The sequence below is a fragment of the Entelurus aequoreus genome, linkage group LG18 (genome assembly GCF_033978785.1).
Source record: "Entelurus aequoreus isolate RoL-2023_Sb linkage group LG18, RoL_Eaeq_v1.1, whole genome shotgun sequence".
NCBI classification, from domain to species: Eukaryota; Metazoa; Chordata; class Actinopteri; order Syngnathiformes; family Syngnathidae; genus Entelurus; species Entelurus aequoreus.
This window is the reverse complement of record NC_084748.1, coordinates 43,749,887-43,774,318: the sequence shown is the minus strand read 5'-3', so window position 1 is coordinate 43,774,318 and position 24,432 is coordinate 43,749,887. Positions and strand designations below refer to the sequence as shown.

The following is a 24,432-nucleotide window of genomic DNA, read 5'->3' as shown; positions in this document are numbered from 1 at the left end:
TCATCGTTATTAGCAGCCACAATGACAACACATTTGACACTCCTGCTTTACTCTTATTCTTCAATGTGACATTAAACCGTAAATAAAAGTGTAAATAAAACGTACCTCTGCATCAGTTTTTTCCAGTACTTCATGGATACTCCTGGTGCTACAGCTAATGCCTTCTCCCACTGCCCAAGAGACAAATACTGCACTTTAACAGTCATTAACCAAGCCATTCCATTCTTCATGATACATATAACAACTAACAATGCATTTCCATCATGGGTATGTCCTGTTGGCTCACAGGCACGTGTTTAAAGTCGTTGCTCTACTCATCAAGTGCATACAATGATGCCTCAACTTACAAAGCCCAAAACCAGTGAAGTTGGCGCGTTGTGTAAATGGTGAATAAAAACAGAATACAATGATTTGGAAATCCTTTTCAACTTATATTCAATTGAATAGACTGCAAAGACAATATATTTAATGTTCAAACTGAGACATTTTTTGTGCAAATAATCATTAACTTAGAATTTAATGGCAGCAACACATTGCAAAAACTTTTTTACCACTGTGTTACTGCACTTTCCTTTTAACAACACTCCGTAAACGTTTAGGAACTGAGGAGACCTATTTTTGAAGTTGAATTCTTTCCCATTCTTGCTTGATGTACAGCTTAAGTTGTTCAACAGTCCGGGGGTCTCCGTTGTGGTATTTTAGGCTTCATAATGTGCCACACATTTTCAATGGGAGACAGGTCTGGACTACAGGCAGGCCAGTCTAGTACCCGCACTCTTTTACTACGAAGCCACGCTGTTGTAACACGTGACTTGGCATTGTCTTGCTGAAATAAGCAGGGGCGTCCATGGTAATGTTGCTTGGGTGGCAACGTATGTTGCTCCAAATCCTGTATGTACCTTTCAGCATTAATGGTGCCTTCACAGATGTGTAAGTTACCCATGTCTTGGGCACTAATACACCCCCATACCATCACAGATGCTGGCTTTTACACTTTGCGCCTATAACAATCCGGATGGTTCTTTTCCTCTGTTCCGGACGACACGACGTCCAGTTTCCAAAAACAATTTGAAATGTGGACTCGTCAGACCACAGAACACTTTTCCACTTTGCATCAGTCCATCTTAGATGAGCTCGGGCCCAGCGAAGCCGGCGGCGTTTCCGGGTGTTGTTAATAAACGGCTTTCGCTTTGCATGGTAGAGTTTTAACTTGCACTTACAGATGTAGCGGCGAACTGTAGTTACTGACTGTGGTTTTCTGAAGTGTTCCTGAGCCCATGTGGTGATATCCTTTACACACTGATGTCGCTTTTTGATGCAGTACCGCCTGAGGGATCGAAGGTCCGTAATATCGTCACTTCAGGCAGTGATTTCTCTAGATTCTGTGAACCTTTTGATGATATTGCGGACCGTAGATGGTGAAATCCCTAAATTCCTTGCAATAGCTGGTTGAGAAATGTTCTTAAACAATTTGCTCACGTATTTGTTGACAAAGTGGTGACCCTCGCCCCAACCTTGTTTGTGAATGACTGAGCATTTCACGGAATCTACTTTTATACCCAATCATGGCACCCACCTGTTCCCAATTAGCCTGCTCACCCGTGGGATGTTCCATATAAGTGTTTGATGAGCATTCCTCAACTTTCTCAGTCTTTTTTGCCACTTGTGCCAGCTTTTTTGAAACATGTTGCAGGCATCAAAGTCCAAATGAGCTAATATTTGCAAAAAATAACAAGGTTTTCCAGTTCGAACGTTAAATATCTTGTCTTTGCAGTCTATTCAATTGAATATAAGTTGAAAAGGATTTGCAAATCATTGTATTCTCTTTTTATTTACCATTTACACAACGTGACAACTTCACTGGTTTTGGGTTTTTGTACTGGCAAGTATTTTTCAAACCATATTTCTCATCCCAAAGTTTTTTTTTAAGAGGTATTTCACATGTTAAAATTGTGAAATGTTATTTTGGAGGGGCAAGCACGGATTAAATTGATTTTTAATTCAATTCAATGGGCGTGGTTGATTTGAGATATTAAGTGTTTCGAGTTACAAGCTCAGTCATAAAACCGACATAGCTTAGTTGAGGTACCAGTGCATTCTATAGCACATGATTAGAGAAATAAATAACAACACACACACCTGTCCAAGCTCCACCATCAATTCACAGTATCGTTGAATCTGTCCCAGCCTCAGGTGGATATCTGCTGCTTCTTTGAGGCGCTCTTCTTTACTGGGAGCGCCGATCCCACCGCCAAATTTCGACATCTTGACGATTGTCAGTTCCTGAGCCTCGGACTGTAAGAGAACATGAAAAGGTTCAACGTACTATAATTTGGGAATGTGGAAATGTTACTTAGGCGGGATGAAAACTGCTTTGCATACATATTTACATCACACAATACTTTTGCTCATGCAAGGCATTTATCACATTTTCTTATAGTGATAACACGGACCTTTATTTTGACAGGGTGATGGCAGAAAGGATGTGTGAATTGGAGACTCTTACTGTTTTAAACTTCAGCAGGTGCTTCATGTGCATCACACCCCTGCTGTAGCTGCCTGGTAGCAGCGAGTCATCCTGCCCATTAATGACCGACACCAAGTCCCACAGGTTGCTGCTGCCCCCTGGTGGCTAGTGGAACAAACACATGCATTAAGGCATATTCCAGACTAGAAAAAAAAAGATGAGGTTGAAGATATGGTTTATGTGTTGCAACATGAAGTGAAATTACATTTAAATATAGAGGCAAATTGTTTTCTTTATTACAAAAAAAAATTATTTTACGTGAAATTTTTGCGTTTCAATTTTGTCAACTGAATTTACATGAAATTATGCTGACAATTCAATTGAATTTGTGAGCAAAATGTGTGTTCAAACATTCAGATCATAAAAAAATTGTGTCCAAAAATGTGCTGTTTTAAAAATCTATGTACAAAAAAAAAAATGAGTGAATAAAAATTCATTCTATAAAAATTTGTTGTAAAATAATTCAGTACTAAAAAATTTGGAATTTTTGGTTTTGTTTTAATTCCCTGCTTCAAAAATAGTGTCTAAAAATGTGCTGTTTTAAAAATTCAGTGTATAAAAATTCAGTGTATAAAAATTTGTTGTAAAATAATTCAGTACTAAAAAATTTGGAATTTTTTTGTTTGTTTTAATTCCCTGCTTCAAAAATAGTGTCTAAAAATGTGCTGTTTCAAAAATTCAGTGTATAAAAATTCTGTGAATAAAAATGTGCTGTTTTAAAAATTCAGTCTACAAAAATTTGTTGTAAAATAATTCAGTACTAAAAAATTTGGATTTTGTTTTTGTTTTGTTTTAATTCCCTGCTTCAAAAATATTGTCTAAAAATGTGCTGTTTTAAAAATTCAGTCTATAAAAATTTGTTGTAAAATAATTCAGTACTAAAAAATTTAGATTTTTTTTGTTTTGTTTTAATTCCCTGCTTCAAAAATAGTGTCTAAAAATTTGCTGTTTTAAAAGTTCAGTTTATAAAAATTCAGTGAATAAAAATTCAGTCTATAAAAATTTGTTGTAAAATAATTCAGTACTAAAAAATTTGGAATTTTTTTTCTGTTTTAATTCCCTGCTTCAAAAATAGTGTCTAAAAATGTGCTGTTTTAAAAATTCAGTGTATAAAAATTCTGTGAATAAAAATTCAGTGAATAAAAATTCAGTCTATAAAAATTTGTTGTAAAATAATTCAGTACTAAAAAATGTAGATTATTTTTTTTTTGTTTTAATTCCCTGCTTCAAAAATAGTGTCTAAAAATTTGCTGTTTTAAAAGTTCAGTTTATAAAAATTCAGTGAATAAAAATTCAGTCTATAAAAATTTGTTGTAAAATAATTTAGTACTAAAAAATTTGGAAATGTTTTTCTGTTTTAATTTCCTGCTTCAAAAATAGTGTCGAAAAATGTGCTGTTTTAATAATTCAGTGTATAAAAATTCAGTGAATAAAAATTCAGTGAATAAAAATTCAGTCTATAAAAATTTGTTGTAAAATAATTCAGTACTAAAAAATTTGGATTTTTTTTGTTTTGTTTTAATTCCCTGCTTCAAAAATAGTGTCTAAAAATGTGCTGTTTTAAAAATTCAGTCTACAAAAATTTGTTGTAAAATAATTCAGTACTAAAAAATTTGGATTTTTTTGTTTTGTTTTAATTCCCTGCTTCAAAAATTGTGTCTAAAAATTTGCTGTTTTAAAAGTTCAGTTTATAAAAATTCAGTGAATAAAAATTCAGTCTATAAAAACTTGTTGTAAAATAATTCAGTACTAAAAAATTTGGAATTTTTTTTCTGTTTTAATTCCCTGCTTCAAAAATAGTGTCTAAAAATGTGCTGTTTTAAAAATTCAGTGTATGAAAATTCTGTGAATAAAAATTCAGTGAATAAAAATTCAGTCTATAAAAATTTGTTGTAAAATAATTCAGTACTAAAAAATTTGGATTTTTTTGTTTTGTTTTAATTCCCTGCTTCAAAAATAGTGTCTAAAAATGTGCTGTTTTAAAAATTCATTGTATAAAAATTCAGTCTATAAAAATTTGTTGTAAAATAATTCAGTACTAAAAAATTAGGAATTTTTTTTGTTTTAATTCCCTGCTTCAAAAAGCACAACTGTATACTCCTGAGCTGTGACTCAAGAGTTGGGCTGTAGGGGGCAGTGGCGTACTGTATGTCTGCTACTTATACCTGCACATGCTTAGTGGATCAGGGGCCTCATGTAACAAGCATTTCTACAAGCTGTGGATACTTTAGCGACACACAGAGGTGATGCTGGGTAACAGTTCATATTAAAAAAAAAGCGCCAACTTTTATTCCTCAGACTGATTGATGTGCCCATAAGAGACATGTGCACGTTAATGTGCAAAACATATGCAAACTGGCAACGTTGTGCACAAATGGTGTCTCCCAGAGAGCACCTTTGGTATGCTAAATAGTTGTCTAGGTAACGGTGGAGCAGCGCTTCTACAAAACCCAAAACCAGTGAAGTTGGGTAAATCGTAAATAAAAACAAAATACAATGATTTGCAAATCCTTTTCAACTTATATCTAATTGAATAGACAAGATATTTAACTTTGTTATTTTTTACAAATATTAGCTCATTTGGAATTTGATGCCTGCAACATGTTTCAAAAAAGCTGGCACAAGTGGCAAAAAAGACTGAGAAAGTTGAGGAATGCTCATCAAACACTTATTTGGAACACAGGTGAACAGGCAAATTGGGAACAGGTGGGTGCCATGATTGGGTATAAAAGTAGATTCCATGAAATGCTCAGTCATTCACAAACAAGGATGGGGTGAGGGTCACCACTCTGTCAACAAATGCCTGAGCAAATTGTCCAATAGAACAACAACATTTTTCAACGAGCTATTGCAAGGAATTTAGAAATTTCACCATCTACAGTCCGTAATATCATCAAAGGGTTCAGAGAATCTGGAGAAATCACTGCACGTAACATTGAATGCCCGTGACCTTCGATCCCTCAAAAAGCGATATCAGTGAGTAAAGGATATCACCACATGGGCTCAGGAACACTTCAGAAAACCACTGTCAGTAACTACGGTTTGTCGCTACATCTGTAAGTGCAAGTTAAAACTCTACCATGCAAAGTGAAAGCCATTTATCAACAACACCCAGAAACCCTGCCAGCTTCGCTGATCCCGAACTCATCTAAGATGGACTGATGCAAAGTGTAAAAGTGTTCTGTGGTCTGACGAGTCCACATTTCAGAATTGTTTTTGGAAACTGTGGACGTCGTGTCCTCCGGAACAAAGAGGAAAATATTAACATTGCTGTATGTATACTTTTGACCCAGCACATTTGCTCACATTTTCAGTAGACCCATAATAAATTCATAAAAGAAGCAAACTTCATGAATGTTTTTTTGTGACCAACAAGTATGTGCTCCAATCGCTCTATCACAAAAAAATAAGAGTTGTAGAAATGATTGGAAACCCATGACATTATGTTCTTTACAACTTTTGATTGCGACTGTATATATAAATATATATATATATATATATGGTTAAGGTGCGCCTTATATACCGGTGCACTCCATAGACCGGAACACAGGGTATATCAGGCCCTAATTGTAAAACCACATCAATCAAAAACATCCGTACAGTATTAACGAAATAGTTACCGAAAAGCATTCTGAGAACCATCGCAGCTTCTTGGTGGTGGCGTCACAGTTCAGTTTCTCCAGCTCCTGTTTTATGTCTCTTGAGACTTTACCACAGAGGAGTGGTGGAGAGCCAGGAACCATAGCGGTATCTGCAGAGACACATAGTCAGCCTGGGTCCATTGCTATTCAAACTTCAGACAGTGAAATTGAATTGATCTGAAAATGAGTTGACCATACCAGTGTTTCCTATGATCTTTTCCCAGGGTTGGTTGGTGAGGATGTTTACCAGCAGAGGAGAGATGAGCGGCGTCAAAGACCAGAGTCGTACTGTACTATCTCTGCTACAACTGGCCATGGTGAATGGGCGACTCTGATGGCATGTTAACCCTACACACTCACACACAACACACAAAGTTTGATACGGTAATCAAATTACAGAGATCAAAGGGGAATCTATTCCCAAGTGGGCCAGAATGGTAAAATCATGGCATGATAACCTAAAAATAAAGACAACGTCAGGTTAGTTTTCTTTGTTTTAGCTGTTCACAAAAGCACCAAGTCATTGAATTTCAATGTTTCATTCAATAAATAAAGAGTTTGTATGTTCTCTATCATTCTAACTGACAATTTTTGCAACCCCATTGGCGAGTGAAGTGTACTTTTGAAGTCATTTCCCCATTATTTCTGCACAATAACTCAGATTCCCAAGTGGGCCGGAATGGTAAAATCATGGCATTATAACGTAAAAATAAAGACAACTCCAGCTTGTTTGCTCTGAAAATGTACAAATCACAAATATATAAGGCACTTTTGGTAGCCATCCACAAGAAGGTTATTCTAAAACCTTAATTCTAGACCAGGGGTCGGCAACCCGCGGCTCCGGAGCCGCATGCGGCTCCTTGACCACTCTGATGCGGCTCAGCTACATACATGCCGACCCCCCCGATTTTCCCAGGAGACTTATGGATCTCAGTGTCTCTCATAGATCACTCCCAGGGAAAAAATAATCCTATTTACACTATAATTACTAAATAAAGGGCGTGCCCTAACTGCACTGCAGTAATTGTCCTCTATAGCATTTACATACAGCGTGCCAGTCAAGCCACATGTTGCATGTTGTTATTACTTGCACACACAGGAGACAGCAAAGCATACTTAGTCATCAGCCACACAGCTTACACTGACGGTAGCCGTATCAAACAACTTTAACATTGTTACGTTACAAATATGCGCCACACTGTGAACCCACACCAAAAAAGAATGAAAAACACATTTCTGGAGAACATCCCACCGTAACACAACATAAACACAACACAACCATTACCCAGAATCCCATGCAGCCCTAACTCTTCCGGTCTACATTATACACCCCCGCTACCACCAAATCCCCCCACACATCAACCCCCCCCCCCCTCTCCGTGCGTTGGTTGAGCGGAAGAGTTAGGGCTGCATGGGATTCTGGGTATTGGTACCGTCAGTGTAAGATGTGTGGCTGCTGAGTTAGTACGCCTTGCTGTCACTTTCGTGAGCAAGCTGAAATTGCATTCTAGGTGTGGTCGAGCAGGTACACTGTTAGGGCAGACTGTAGAGGGCGCCAAATGCAGTGTCATCACGCTCTGATATTCGGGAGTCTCCCGGGAAAAATGAGAAGGTTGGCAAGTATGACGCTATCAAGCGCCATTCATTCAAAACTCGCGGGCTGCACTAACATCAAATTTCCACATTAAAGTGCGTGCCGGTGCGTGTGTCGGAGACCCCTGGTTAACATAGCACAAAGCATTTAAGCTTTGTATGCAGTGTTTTTCATTTTAAATTTAAAATATTTTTTTGTGGCTCCCATTACTTTCTTTAATTTGTGAAACTTGCCAAAATGGCTCTTTGAGTGGTAAAGGTTGCCGACCCCTGTTCTAGACTGATTTAGCCATTCCTTTACCACTTTTGACGTGTGTTTGTGTCAAGCCGGGTTTTTTTTTCGCAGTTTACTGCGAGATTTGTTCTCCCGGGATGCAATCGGACTATTCCGGACAAGGCTTTAAGGTAGGAACATTTTTAATTATTCTATAAAACTCAACAAAGTACAAAAAAAACCAGAAAAACAATCCGAAGGCAAGCGTGTCTATCGCACGCCGGAAGCTAAGGCAAAAACTTAGGACAATGAAACATGAAACTAAAGACATGAAACCCGCACTAAACTGTGACATGAAACAAATAGCCTTAACTATGAAAAGGAGCAACATAAACTGTGGCATCGCATGAATCGAGCATGAATCTGTGGCATGAAACGAGCAGCATGAACTATGGCAACGCATGAAAACAAGCAATGACGCCAGGACGACTAACTGGCAAAGACAGGCTTAAATAACGGTCTGCTGATTAGAAACGGGTGTGTCCCGAACGCAAGAGGCAGGTGAAAATCATAAGTCGCCCTGGAAACTAAAACAAACAAGGGTGCACAAAAACAGGAACTAACTGTTAAACATAACAGAAAGTAACAAAAACATGATCCAGACCACAGATCGTGACAGTTTGGAGTCATTGTCCTGTTGGAATACCCAACTGCGCCCAAGACCCAACCTCCGGGCTGATGATTTTAGGTTGTCTTGAAGAATTTGGAGGTAATCCTCCTTTTTCATTGTCCCATTTACTCTCTGTAAAGCACCAGTTCCATTGGCAGCAAAACAGGCCCAGAGCATAATACTACCACCACCATGCTTGACGGTAGGAATTGGTGTTCCTGGGATTAAAGGTCCTCCAAACATATTGCTGGGTATTGTGGCCAAACAGCTCAATTTTTGTTTCATTTGACATCACATGGACAAAGATAAGACCTTCTGGAGGAAAGTTCTGTGGTCAAATGAAAAAAAATGTTGCTGTTTGGCCACAATACCCAGCAATATGTTTGGAGGAGAAAAGGTGAGGCCTTTAATCCCAGGAACACCACACCTACCGTCAAGCATGGTGGTGGTAGTATTATACTCTGGGCCTGTTTTGATGCCAATAGAACTGAGATTCCCAAGTGGGCCGGAATCGTAAAATCATGGCATGATAACGTAAAAATAAACACAACTCCAGGTTGTTTTCTTTTGTTTTACTTTGGCCAAAAATAGAAACAAGCCCATTCTGAAAATGTACAAAATCACAAAAAAAAATCCTCTGGACAAAACACTTAAATTTTGTTGAAAATTCTGAGGAAATTTCAAAAATACAATGAGCGCCATTCAGCACTGCAATTTATTGAGTTCAGTTAAATGCCAAGTGTTCTAAAATACTGTATATGTTGTTTTTATTCTTCAATCAGTTAACACAAACATATTTGACATTAAATATGTTATCGAACGTAATAGCATATAAAATAACTAAATTAAAAATGACGTCACGGTTACTTTGCTGAGTAACTTATTACTCTTACAATGAGGTAACTGAGTTACTAACTCAATTCCTCAATTACTTACTTTTTGGGAGAATTAATTTGTAACTGTATTTAATTACTTTTTAAGGTAAGATGACCAACATTGATGGTGAGTTGTATTTTTCAATGCACTTAATTTTGCTGTATTTATCCGGTCCAGTAAAATATTGCCTGAATGAGACTGGTCCCTAGTGCAAAAAAAGCTTGAGTACCCCTGACTTCGAAGTATGCTGATGTAATATACATCAAATTTCAGTCAGTCATACTGCCTTACCATAGACATCGGCACCATGGTCATAGACCGTGTCCAAGCAAGTCCCGTCTCTTGTGTCCCAAACTCTGATTGTATAATCCCAAGAACCTAGAAAAATAAAGACCATCAAATAGTGGACCACTTAGTTAAAAGTCTGAATCAGGAATATAACGCATGAGTAAACACAGACCATCACAGAGTAGAGTATACATTATTAGATCTGACACACACGCACATACAGAACTTTCCTCCAGAAGGTTTTATCTTTGTCCATGTGATGTCAGATGAAACAAAAATTGAGCTGTTTGGCCCGCGGGCCGTGAGTTCGACACCCCTACTGGCTTTTTAACTTAGTGCCTATAACAATGCGGATGCTTCTTTTCCTCTTTGGTCCGGAGGACACGACGTCCACAGTTTCCAAAAACAATTTGAAATATGGACTCGTCAGACCACAGAACACTTTTCCACTTTTCCGCACTTTGCCCAGCGAAGCCGGCCGGCAGCGTTTCTGGGTGTTGTTGATAAATGGCTTTCGCTTTGCATAGTAGAGTTTTAACTTGCACATACAGATGTAGCGACGAACTGTAGTTACTGACAGTAACTGTATAATAAACTGTATTTATATTATTCACATGTGAATAATACTGTATAATAAACTGTATTTATATTATTCACATGTGAATAATACTGTATAATAAACTGTATTTATATTATTCACATGTGAATAATGCTGTATAATAGACTGTATTCATATTATTCACATGTGAATAATGCTGTATAATAGACTGTATTTATATTATTCACATGTGAATAATGCTGTATAATAGACTATATTTACATTATTCACATGTGAATAATGCTGAATAATAGACTGTATTTATATTATTCACATGTGAATTATGCTGTATAATAGACTGTATTTACATTATTCACATGTGAATAATGCTGTATAATAGACTGTATTTACATTATTCACATGTGAATAATGCTGTATAATAGACTGTATTTACATTATTCACATGTGAATAATGCTGTATAATAGACTATATTTACATTATTCACATGTGAATAATGCTGAATAATAGACTGTATTTATATTATTCACATGTGAATTATGCTGTATAATAGACTGTATTTACATTATTCATATGTGAATAATGCTGTATAATAGACTGTATTTACATTATTCACATGTGAATAATGCTGTATAATAGACTGTATTTACATTATTCACATGTGAATAATGCTGAATAATAGACTGTATTTACATTATTCACATGTGAATAATGCTGTATAATAGACTGCATTTATATTATTCACATGTGAATAATGCTGTATAATGAACTGTATTTATATTATTCACATGTGAATAATGCTGTATAATAGACTGTATTTACATTATTCACATGTGAATAATGCTGTATAATAGACTATATTTACATTATTCACATGTGAATAATGCTGTATAATAGACTGTATTTACAATATTCACATGTGAATAATGCTGTATTTCACTAAACTTTAGTGAAATCTTTCGGGGTGTATCATAACAGTCCCGACGCCCACTAACGTTGGGGAGGCTCGTCACTAAATGTTTTGCTCGCAACTCAAAGCACAATTAGCCAAGAGACCGCTTGTATCTCAAAACACTCTTAAATTGGGGCACTTGTAGGAACTTGGTTCACAAATACTTCAAAACTCAAGCTACCTGAAATTTACCTGAAATTAGAAGATATGGGACCTCTGTGTTCCACATTAGGCCTCTAACTGGAGATGTGTGACCACTCAGCACATTGATGCATGCATCCTGGGTGTAATCCCATATACGAACAGTCCTGTCCAGAAAGAAACACAAAGGTGCATATATGTTTTCACGACAGAAAACCTGGATACATGTTGACTGTACTTGAATGTATAATAGACTGTATTTATATTATTCACATGTGAATAATGCTGTAAAATAGACTGTATTTATATTATTCACATGTGAATAATGCCGTATAATAGACCATATTTACATTATTCACATGTGAATAATGCTTAGACTTAGACTTAGACTTAGACAAACTTTAATGATCTACAAGGGAAATTGTTCAACACAGTAGCTCAGTTACAATGATGGAAAGGACAATGCTGAAAGGATAATGCTGTATAATAGACTGTATTTATATAATTCACATGTGAATAATGCTGTATAATAGACTGTATTTATATTATTCACATGTGAATAATGCTGTATAATAGACTGTATTTACATTATTCACATGTGAATAATGCTGTATAATAGACTGTATTTACATTATTCACATGTGAATAATGCTGTATAATAGACCGTATTTACATTATTCACATGTGAATAATGCTGTATAATAGACCGTATTTACGTTATTCACATGTGAATAATGCTGTATAATAGACTGTATTTACGTTATTCACATGTGAATAATGCTGTATAATAGACTGTATTTATATTATTCACATGTGAATAATGCTGTATAATAGACTGTATTTATGTTATTCACATGTGAATAATGCTGTATAATAGACTGTATTTATATTATTCACATGTGTATAATGCTGTATAATAGACTGTATTTATATTATTCACATGTGAATAATGCTGTATAATAGACAGTATTTACGTTATTCACATGTGAATAATGCTGTATAATAGACTGTATTTACGTTATTCACATGTAAATAATGCTGTATAATAGACTGTATTTATATTATTCACATGTGAATAATACTGTATAATAGACTGTATTTATATTATTCACATGTAAATAATGCTGTATAATAGACTGTATTTACATACAATAGTTTTTTTTCTTCCATCCAAAGCAGACACAAGTTTGTGTGTTTTATCTCACCCATCATCTGATCCAGAACAGAGTATCCCCTCTCTGAGTGGAGACCAGCGCACATGAAATACTTTAGCGAGGTGTCCTGCAAAGACCTTGAGCGGCTGGTCTGAACTGGTGGCCAAGTAGTACACGCGCACGTTCTTATCCTCACAACCAGTTGCAATCATATCTCTGCAGGGAAAGCGGAGCGTTCCACAATTATTGAAAAAAATAAAAACAACCATGAGTTATTTTAGCTGTCTTAAATGGTACATACAGTCGTGGTCAAAAGTTGACATACACTTGTAAAGAACATAATGTCATGGCTGTCTTGAGTTTCCAATCATTTCTACAACTCTTATTTTTTTGTGATAGAGTGATTGGAGCACATACTTGTTGGTCACAAAAAACATTCATGAAGTTTGGTTCTTTTATGAATTTATTATGGGTCTACTGAAAATGTGAGCAAATCTGCTGGGTCTAAAGTATACATACAGCAATGTTAATATCTGCTTACATGTCCCTTGGCAAGTTTCACTGCAATAAGGCGCTTTTGGTAGCCATCCACAAGCTTCTGCTTGAATTTTTGACCACTCCTCTTGACAAAATTGGTGCAGTTCAGCTAAATGTGTTGGTTTTTCTGACATGGACTTGTTTGTTCAGCATTGTCCACACGTTTGAGTCAGGACTTTGGGAAGGTCATTCTAAAACCTTAATTCTAGCCTGATTTAGCCATTCCTTTACCACTTTTGACGTGTGTTTGGGGTCATTGTCCTGTTGGAACACCCAACTGCGCCCAAGACCCAACCTCCGGGCTGATGATTTTAGGTTGTCCTGAAGAAATTGGAGGTAATCCTCCTTTTTCATTGTCCCATTTACTCTCTGTAAAGCACCAGTTCCATTGGCAGCAAAACAGGCCCAGAGCATAATACTACCACCACCATGCTTGACGGTAGGCCTGGTGTTCCTGGGATTAAAGGCCTCACCTTTTCTCCTCCAAACATATTGCTGGGTATTGTGGCCAAACAGCTCAATTTTTGTTTCATCTGACATCACATGGACAACGATAAGACCTTCTGGAGGAAAGTTCTGTGGTCAAACCGGCCCAAAACCCGGAGGTTGGGTTTTGGGCGCGGTTGGGTGTTCCAACAGGACTCCAAACACACGTCAAAAGTGGTAAAGGAATGGCTAAATCAGGCTAGAATGAAGGTTTTAGAATGGCCTTCCCAAAGTCCTGACTTAAACGTGTGGACAATGATGAAGAAACAAGTCCATGTCAGAAAACCAACAAATTTAGCTGAATTGCACCAATTTTGTCAAGAGGAGTGGTCAAAAATTCAAGCAGAAGCTTGTGGATGGCTACCAAAAGCGCCTTATTGCAGTGAAACTTGCCAAGGGACATGTAAGCAAATATTAACATTGCTGTATGTATACTTTTGACCCAGCAGATTTGCTCACATTTTCAGTAGACCCATAATAAATTCATAAAAGAAGCAAACTTCATGAATGTTTTTTGTAACCAACAAGTATGTGCTCCAATCACTCTATCACAAAAAAATAAGAGTTGTAGAAATGATTGGAAACTCAAGACAGCCATGACATTATGTTCTTTACAAGTGTATGTCAACTTTTGACCACGACTGTAGTGTTTATCTTAACAGAATGTGCATAATAATTACAATTACAATACAATGATACTAAAAAAAACAATATTGATGTTTTCGAGGTCTTACTTGTTGTTCTGACTCCAGTCACAGCCAAAAACTGCAGCCGGGTGTTTGTACTTATGAAGGATTTTACCATCGATGGTCCGAATGATACTGGAAAGAGAGACAGAATTAAAAAAAAAAAAAATCAAGTATCTGTAAAAGATGCAGCCTAAAAGTGAACACTTACCAGAATCCATCCCCACTACAAGTTGCAATCCTCTTTGAATCTTTATGGCTCCAGGATATACAAAATATACCATTTTTACCATGCTGGAAGAAGACACAGCACCACCATATAAACGGTTACGTACGGTAGAACTGATAAGCCTATTACAAATGTTTCATATATTAAAATACAACTTCTCCCAATGATAACCATCACGATATCATCACTACCATAACTTTTCTACTTTAAAAAAAAATTCATATTGAGCAGAAGTTAAACAAAAAATATAACAAAAAAAGAACATTCAGTCTTGAATTCACAGATTAGTATGTGGTTTATAATAGTTGGCAGCAGGGGTGTCCAAACTATGGCTCGCGAGGCATCCCTATTTCAATATGAAGTCTGAATGAATTATCTATGGCCCCACTATGGACTGGACTCTCACTATTATGTTAGATCCACTATGGACTGGACTCTCACTATTATGTTAGATCCACTATGGACTGGACTCTCACTATTATGTTAGATCCACTATGGACTGGACTCTCACTATTATGTTAGATCCACTATGGACTGGACTCTCACTATTATGTTAGATCCACTATGGACTGGACTCTCACACTATTATGTCAGATCCACTATGGACTGGACTCTCACTATTATGTTAGATCCACTATGGACTGGACTCTCACTATTATGTTAGATCCACTATGGACTGGACTCTCACTATTATGTTAGATCCACTATGGACTGGACTCTCACTATTATGTTAGATCCACTATGGACTGGACTCTCACTATTATGTTAGATCCACTATGGACTGGACTCTCACTATTATGTTAGATCCACTATGGACTGGACTCTCACTATTATGTTAGATCCACTATGGACTGGACTCTCACACTATTATGTCAGATCCACTATGGACTGGACTCTCACACTATTATGTCAGATCCACTATGGACTGGACTCTCACTATTATGTTAGATCCACTATGGACTGGACTCTCACTATTATGTTAGATCCACTATGGACTGGACTCTCACTATTATGTTAGATCCACTATGGACTGGACTCTCACTATTATGTTAGATCCACTATGGACTGGACTCTCACTATTATGTTAGATCCACTATGGACTGGACTCTCACACTATTATGTTAGATCCACTATGGACTGGACTTTCACAATATTATGTTAGATCCACTATGGACTGGACTCTCACTATTATGTTAGATCCACTATGGACTGGACTCTCACACTATTATGTTAGATCCACTATGGATTGGACTCTCACACTATTATGTTAGATCCACTATGGATTGGACTCTCACACTATTATGTTAGATCCACTATGGACTGGACTCTCACTATTATGTTAGATCCACTATGGACTGGACTCTCACTATTATGTTAGATCCACTATGGACTGGACTTTCACAATATTATGTTAGATCCACTATGGACTGGACTCTCACACTATTATGTTAGATCCACTATGGACTGGACTTTCACAATATTATGCTAGATCCACTATGGACTGGACTCTCACACTATTATGTTAGATCCACTATGGACTGGACTTTCACAATATTATGTTAGATCCACTATGGACTGGACTCTCACACTATTATGTTAGATCCACTGTGGACTGGACTCTCACTATTATGTTAGATCCACTATGGACTGGACCTCTCACTATTATGTTAGATCCACTATGGACTGGACTCTCACAATATTATGTTAGATCCACTATGGACTGGACTTTCACAATATTATGTTAGATCCACTATGGACTGGACTCTCACACTATTATGTTAGATCCACTATGGACTGGACTCTCACTATTATGTTAGATCCACTATGGACTGGACTCTCACACTACTATGTTAGATCCACTATGGACTGGACTCTCACACTATTATGTCAGATCCACTATGGACTGGACTCTCACACTATTATGTTAGATCCACTATGGACTGGACTCTCACACTATTATGTCAGATCCACTATGGACTGGACTCTCACACTATTATGTCAGATCCACTATGGACTGGACTCTCACTATTATGTTAGATCCACTATGGACTGGACTCTCACTATTATGTTAGATCCACTATGGACTGGACTCTCACTATTATGTTAGATCCACTATGGACTGGACTCTCACTATTATGTTAGATCCACTATGGACTGGACTCTCACTATTATGTTAGATCCACTATGGACTGGACTCTCACTATTATGTTAGATCCACTATGGACTGGACTCTCACTATTATGTTAGATCCACTATGGACTGGACTCTCACACTATTATGTTAGATCCACTATGGACTGGACTTTCACAATATTATGTTAGATCCACTATGGACTGGACTCTCACACTATTATGTTAGATCCACTATGGATTGGACTCTCACACTATTATGTTAGATCCACTATGGATTGGACTCTCACACTATTATGTTAGATCCACTATGGACTGGACTCTCACTATTATGTTAGATCCACTATGGACTGGACTCTCACTATTATGTTAGATCCACTATGGACTGGACTTTCACAATATTATGTTAGATCCACTATGGACTGGACTCTCACACTATTATGTTAGATCCACTATGGACTGGACTTTCACAATATTATGCTAGATCCACTATGGACTGGACTCTCACACTATTATGTTAGATCCACTATGGACTGGACTTTCACAATATTATGTTAGATCCACTATGGACTGGACTCTCACACTATTATGTTAGATCCACTGTGGACTGGACTCTCACTATTATGTTAGATCCACTATGGACTGGACCTCTCACTATTATGTTAGATCCACTATGGACTGGACTCTCACAATATTATGTTAGATCCACTATGGACTGGACTCTCACTATTATGTTAGATCCACTATGGACTGGACTCTCACAATATTATGTTAGATCCACTATGGACTGGACTTTCACAATATTATGTTAGATCCACTATGGACTGGACTCTCACACTATTATGTTAGATCCACTATGGACTGGACTCTCACTATTATGTTAGATCCACTATGGACTGGACTCTCACACTACTATGTTAGATCCACTATGGACTGGACTCTCCCAAATACCGCTGCCGATATTTTTTTCTATATTTTTATTGTAATCTTTTCAGAATGTAATTGTTCTATTTTTGGCCAAAGTAAGACAAAGAAAATAATTTGAAGTTGTCTTTATTTTTTTTTGTTTTAATGTAATGATTTTAATAGTCCGGCCAGCGTGTGCACAGACTTTCCTCCATGCGGGGCCCTGAGCTAAAATGAGTTTGACACCCCTGATATAGAGCATCCGGAAAGTATTCACAGCGCTTCCCTTTTTCCACATTTTGTTATGTTACAGCCTTAGTCCAAAATGAAATAAATAAAAGTCCTCAAAATTCTACACGGAACCCCATTATGACAATGTGACAATTTTCCCCCAAATGTATTTAAAAAATAAATAAAATAAAAGCATGTACCGTATTTTCTGGACCATAGGTCGCACCGGATTATAGAACTATCATCGAGTCATAAAAATGAGGTCCCTCGGTAAATTTTTGGGGTCCCACTTTTTTGTAAGCGTTTTGAAAACAAATGATAAATGTATGCATCATCCTGTTGTATCACACATTCTATATTGTGTTTTAGAAAAAAGTTTGTCATAAACGTTACTTAATTCATTTTTAAAAAATTATACAAACGAAAACACATTTTTTATGCATATGTAAATTCATTTATTTATAAACATTCATTCACTTTCTGCTTTCCTTTACCACTGCCGGTATTCTTTTCTATATTTTTATTGTAATATTTTCAGAATATTAGACAAAGAAAATAATCTGACGTTGTCTTTATTTATTTAGTTTTAATGCCATGATTTTAATAGTCCGGCCCGCGTGTGCACAGATTTTCCTCCATGCGGCCCCCTGAGCTAAAATGAGTCTAACACCCCTGCTCTAGAGTTTAATTTCAACAACATTACAGTTTGATCGCTGCCAAAATACTACATCAGTGAGGACCGGGACAGCTTTGTTAGCCATTAGTTTTATGTTAGCTGCACCAATTTTGTCAAGAGGAATGGTCAAAAATTCAAGCAGAAGCTTGTGGATGGCTACCAAAAGTGCCTTATTGCAGTGAAACTTGTAAGCAAATATTAACATTGCTGTATGTATACTTTTGACCCAGCAGATTAAGTCACATTTTCAGTAGACCCATAATAAATTCATAAAAGAACCAAACTTCATGAATATTTTTTTGTGACCAACAAGTATGTGCTCCAATCACTCTATCACAACAAAAATAAGAGTTGCAGAAATTATTGGGAACTCAAGATCTTTACAAGTGTATGTAAACTTTTGACCACGACTGTATATACTTATAGCATACATCGATGGAGGTTTTTGGGAGTTTTTAGAGCACTTTATAGGCAGAATAGTTTGAATCCCCATTATCTGCATTGTTGGCCACCTCTTGCTAGAGTGTCTTTATGAATTAGAATGCATAAAAAAGACAAACAGGATGTGTTTTTGTGTCACAAAAGGGATTGTGGATGTAGTTTTCCTTTAAAAATGGCGTAAAGTTACCTCATCAAAGCGAGTGACGATCTTTCCTTTCCTGACGTCCCAAATGAAAGCTCCGTTGCGAGATGTCGCTCCTGCTATGCAGTTCAAGTCCCCTTCAAAACACACACAAGGGGTAGTCCACCATGTTGACTGTTGGGTGTGCTGGTGTGTGTGTACCTGGAGCCCAAGACAGGGAGTAAACCACTCCTTCATTGCCAGGGGAGGTGTAAACAGCTGTCAGGGTATTTGTGTCCCAGATTTTGATGGTTCCGTCGAAGCTCGCCGTGGCCAGCAAGTTTGGGTCATCCGGTTTGAACTTGCAGTCAAAGATGGTCTCGACATGACCCTGGAAAAAAGGACGACAGTCGTCAATTCGTCAACGTGTTAGGGTCCTGTGATCACATCAGTTTGTACTACTTTTAGCATAAACACAGTATTTAGAGAGTTGTGTGATACCAAGTCACGTAGGAAGTCCCACTTCTTAGCTCCCATGTCGTACAGTCCCACTCCTCCATCCAAGAAACAGCACACGGCGTGACCAGGAGGCAAAGAGAAGGACCGACTCTCTGAAAGGGTTGGTGGGGGTACGGCCTCACTGGTGGAGCTGGTGTGCTGGCTTTTACTGGGAGAGCAGAAACTCTGAGCTGTAAACAAGAGGGGGGAGAGTACAATAACATTGACATATACTTAAAAGAATGGTTTAACGTGATTAAACACGTCATTTGATTATGATTGTACAAACCCCGTTTCCATATGAGTTGGGAAATTGTGTTAGATGTACACTACCGTTCAAAAGTTTGGGGTCACATTGAAATGTCCTTATTTTTGAAGGAAAAGCACTGTACTTTTCAATGAAGATAACTTTAAACTAGTCTTAACTTTAAAGAAATACACTCTATACATTGCTAATGTGGTAAATGACTATTCTAGCTGCAAATGTCTGGTTTTTGGTGCAATATCTACATAGGTGTATAGAGGCCCATTTCCAGCAACTATCACTCCAGTGTTCTAATGGTACAATGTGTTTGCTCATGGGCTCAGAAGGCTAATTGATGAGTAGAAAACCCTTGTGCAATCATGTTCACACATCTGAAAACAGTTTAGCTCGTTACAGAAGCTACAAAACTGACCTTCCTTTGAGCAGATTGAGTTTCTGGAGCATCACATTTGTGGGGTCAAATAAATGCTCAAAATGGCCAGAAAAAGAGAACTTTCATCTGAAACTCAACAGTCTATTCTTGTTCTTAGAAATGAAGGCTATTCCACAAAATTGTTTGGGTGACCCCAAACTTTTGAACGGTAGTGTATACTAAAAGAATGGTTTAACGTGATGAAACACGTCATTTGATTATGATTGTACAAACCCCGTTTCCATATGAGTTGGGAAATTGTGTTAGATGTAAATATAAACGGAATACAATGATTTGCAAATCCTTTTCAACCCATATTCAGTTGAATGCATTACAAAGACAACATATTTGATGTTCAAACTCATAAACTTTTTTTTTTTTTTGCAAATAATAATTAACTTAGAATTACATGGCTGCAACACGTGCCAAAGTAGTTGGGAAAGGGCATGTTCACCACTGTGTTACATGGCCTTTCCTTTTAACAACACTCAGTAAACGTTTGGAAACTTCGGAGACCAAATTTTCGAGTTTTTCAAGTGGAATTCTTTCCCATTCTTGCTTGATGTACAGCTTAAGTTGTTCAACAGTCCGGGGGTCTCCGTTGTGGTATTTTAGTCTTCATAATGCGCCACACATTTTCAATGGGAGACAGGTCTGGACTACAGGCAGGCCAGTCTAGTACCCGCACTCTTTTACTATGAAGCCACGTTGATGTAACACGTGGCTTGGCATTGTCTTGCTGAAATAAGCAGGGGCGTCCATGGTAACGTTGCTTGGATGGCAACATATGTTGCTCCAAAACCTGTATGTACCTTTCAGCATTAATGGCGCTTTCACAGATGTGTAAGTTACCCATGTCTTGGGCACTAATACACCCCCATACTATCACAGATGCTGGCTTTTACACTTTGCGCCTAGAACAATCCGGATGGTTCTTTTCTTGTCTTGTGTTTGCAGTCTATTCAATTGAATATAAGTTGAAAAGGATTTGCAAATCATTGTATTCTGTTTGTATTTACCATTTACACATTGTGTCAACTTCACTGGTTTTGGGTTTTGTAATTCCCTTGGTGGTCAACAACCTTGAGAGAAGCGTTAGTAAATGAAGTGCGTTCAAATCGAGAGATAGAAAATACCTTTTAATAGAGTCCCGACTGAAGAGGTTTATAAACGGAAAAAGTCAGGGAAATTACAAAAGCATTTAAGTCCCAACTTAAAACTCATTTGTATACTCTAGCCTTTAAATAGACCCCCTTTTTAGACAAGTTGATCTGCCGTTTCTTTTCTTTTCTCCTCTGCCCCCTCTCCCTTGTGGAGGGAGGAGACACAGGTACGGTGGCCATGGATGAAAAGCTGGCTGTCCAGAGTCGGGACCCGGGGTGGACCGCTCCCCTGTGCATCGGTTGGGGACATCTCTGCGGTGCTGACCCGTCTCCACTTGGGATGGTCTCCTGCTGGCCCCACTATGGACTGGACTCTCACTATAATGTTAGATCCACTATGGACTGGACTCTCACTATTATGTTAGATCCACTATGGACTGGACTCTCACACTATTATGTTAGATCCACTATGGACTAGACTCTCACTATTATGTTAGATCCACTATGGACTGGACTCTCACACTATTATGTTAGATCCAGTATGGACTGGACTCTCACTATTATGTTAGATCCACTATGGACTGGACACTCACTATTATGTTAGATCCACTATGGACTGGACTCTCACACTATTATGTTAGATCCACTATGGACTGGACTCTCACTATTATGTTAGATCCACTATGGACTAGACTCTCACTACTATGTTAGATCCACTATGGACTGGACTCTCACACTATTATGTTAGATCCAGTATGGACTGGACTCTCACTATTATGTTAGATCCACTATGGACTGGACTCTCACTATTATGTTAGATCCACTATGGACTAGACTCTCACTATTATGTTAGATCCACTATGGACTGGACTCTCACACTATTATGTTAGATCCACTATGGACTGGACTCTCACTATTATGTTAGATCCACTATGGACTAGACTCTCACTATTATGTTAGATCCACTATGGACTAGACTCTCACTATTATGTTAGATCCACTATGGACTGGACTCTCACACTATTATGTTAGATCCACTATGGACTGGACTCTCACTATTATGTTAGATCCACTATGGACTAGACCAGGGGTCACCAACGCGGTGCCCCCGGGCACCAGGTAGCCCGCAAGGACCAGATGAGTAGCCCGCTGGCCTGTTCTAAAAATAGCTCAAATAGCAGCACTTACCAGTGAGCTGCCTCTATTTTTTAAATTTTATTTATTTACTAGCAAGCTGGTCTCGCTTTGCCCGACATTTTTCATTCTAAGAGAGACAAAACTCAAATAGAATTTGAAAATCCAAGAAAATATTTTAAAGACTTGGTCTTCACTTGTTTAAATAACTTCATTAATTTTTTTACTTTGCTTCTTATAACTTTCAGAAAGACAATTTCAGAGAAAAAATACAACCTTAAAAATGATTTTAGGATTTTTAAACACATATACCTTTTTACCTTTTAAATTCCTTCCTCTTCTTTCCTGACAATTTAAATCAATGTTCAAGTAAATTTATTTTTTTTATTGTAAAGAATAATCAATACATTTTAATTTAATTCTTCATTTTAGCTTTTGTTTTTTCGAAGAAGAATATTTGTGAAATATTTCTTCAAACTTATTATGATTAAAACTCAAAAAAATTATTCTGGCAAATCTAGAAAATCTGTAGAATCAAATTTAAATCTTATTTCAAAGTCTTTTGAATTTCTTTTAAAAGATTTGTTCTGGAAAATCTAGAAGAAATAATGATTTGTCTTTGTTAGAAATATAGCTTGGTCCAATGTGTTATATATTCTAACAAAGTGTAGATTGGATTTTAACCTATTTAAAACATGTCATCAAAATGAATCTTAATCAGGAAAAATTATTAATGATGTTCCATAAATTCTTTTTTTTATTTTTTCTAAAAGATTCGAATTAGCTAGTTTCTCTCTCCTTTTTTTCGGTTGAATTTTAAAGAGTCGAAATTGAAGATAAACTATGTTTCAAAATTTAATTGTAATTTTTTTCAAGTTTCCTCCTCTTTTAAACCGTTCAATTAAGTGTAAATATCATTCATTATTAATAATAACATAGAGTTAAAGGTAAATTGAGCAAATTGGCTATTTCTGGCAATTTATTTAAGTGTGTATCAAACTGGTAGCCCTTCGCATTAATCACTACCCAAGAAGTAGCTCTTGGTTTCAAAAAGGTTGGTGACCCCTGGTATAGAGATTTACTGTAAGCGTTAAAAAAAAAAAAAAAAAAAAAAATGTGACCTATTTTTAACATTTTAATAACTGAGACCCTTTATGGTCCCCGGGACCCCTATATATAATAATAAATAAAATAAAGTAAATAAAAATAAAAAATAAAATAAATAAATTAAATAAATAAATTAAAAAAAATAAAAATAAAAAAGAATAAATGAAAAATTCCATATATTTTGTTATGGTTTGAAAATGAAAAATATCAAAATGGCCCCCACATGCATTAATTTTTTTTGTAATTTTTCCATTCCAGACCAATGCTTCTTAAGCCTCGCAATTTGTAAACCGTACCTTTCTTGGCCAGAGGAGAGTTGAGGACGTGTAAAGCGTGGAACCCAGTCTTCTTCAGTTTAATGCTGTCCAAAGGTGTCGGGCGAGACACATTCCATATTCGCAATACTCCAACCTGGGAATCTGACAAGAGAAACGATGGAAATTCATGTTAGGAATCCACAACTAATACAACATCAAGTTCATCAAGGCAAGTGTGCAAACAAAAACATGTTTTTTTTGGTGTGTTTACCTCCAGTAATGAACATGCCTGGGGCGGAGGGAACCCAAGCCAGACACTGAACTGATGCAGCAGCTGAGGGGAAGCAGAAGGACGTGATGCAAGCCAAGGCCTCGCTGTCCACCAGTCGTATACCGTTGTTGAGGTTGGAAACTGGGAAAAGAGTCACCTTGTTTGTCATAAGACAATCATAGATACGTTACAATCTTCATTACTCCTGCTATGACGCCATTCAATAAATATACCCACAATGTCACTGAAAAATGAACACTTGGATGTTAAGACAGCTATCACAAAGACAACAAGGCTTATTAAAGAATCAATATGCCCTTGAGCAAGGCA

General features: G+C 37.1%; 1 protein-coding gene across 6 annotated transcripts in view; it reads right to left on the bottom strand.

Moving 5' to 3' along the window:
• The window catches only part of wdr17 (WD repeat domain 17), a 93,514-nt gene that overhangs the window by 35,964 nt on the left and 33,118 nt on the right, over positions 1-24,432 (bottom strand). For 5 of the 6 annotated variants that reach the window (XR_009821882.1, XR_009821883.1, XR_009821884.1 and 2 more), the window contains exons 6-20: positions 24,103-24,243; positions 23,871-23,993; positions 19,557-19,744; positions 19,278-19,446; positions 19,122-19,213; positions 14,534-14,616; positions 14,371-14,457; positions 12,665-12,829; positions 11,511-11,626; positions 9,813-9,899; positions 6,367-6,516; positions 6,148-6,278; positions 2,507-2,632; positions 2,140-2,295; positions 106-188 (exon numbers count right to left, since the gene is read on the bottom strand). Coding sequence is in view for 2 of the 6 variants with exons in the window: in XM_062027184.1 (XP_061883168.1) it covers positions 106-188; positions 2,140-2,295; positions 2,507-2,632; positions 6,148-6,278; positions 6,367-6,516; positions 9,813-9,899; positions 11,511-11,626; positions 12,665-12,829; positions 14,371-14,457; positions 14,534-14,616; positions 19,122-19,213; positions 19,278-19,446; positions 19,557-19,744; positions 23,871-23,993; positions 24,103-24,243 (1,897 nt within the window). In the remaining 4 variants the exon portion in view is untranslated. The remainder of the gene's footprint in view (positions 1-105; positions 189-2,139; positions 2,296-2,506; positions 2,633-6,147; positions 6,279-6,366; positions 6,517-9,812; positions 9,900-11,510; positions 11,627-12,664; positions 12,830-14,370; positions 14,458-14,533; positions 14,617-19,121; positions 19,214-19,277; positions 19,447-19,556; positions 19,745-23,870; positions 23,994-24,102; positions 24,244-24,432) is intronic. The other variant, XM_062027185.1, reaches the window with a different exon arrangement.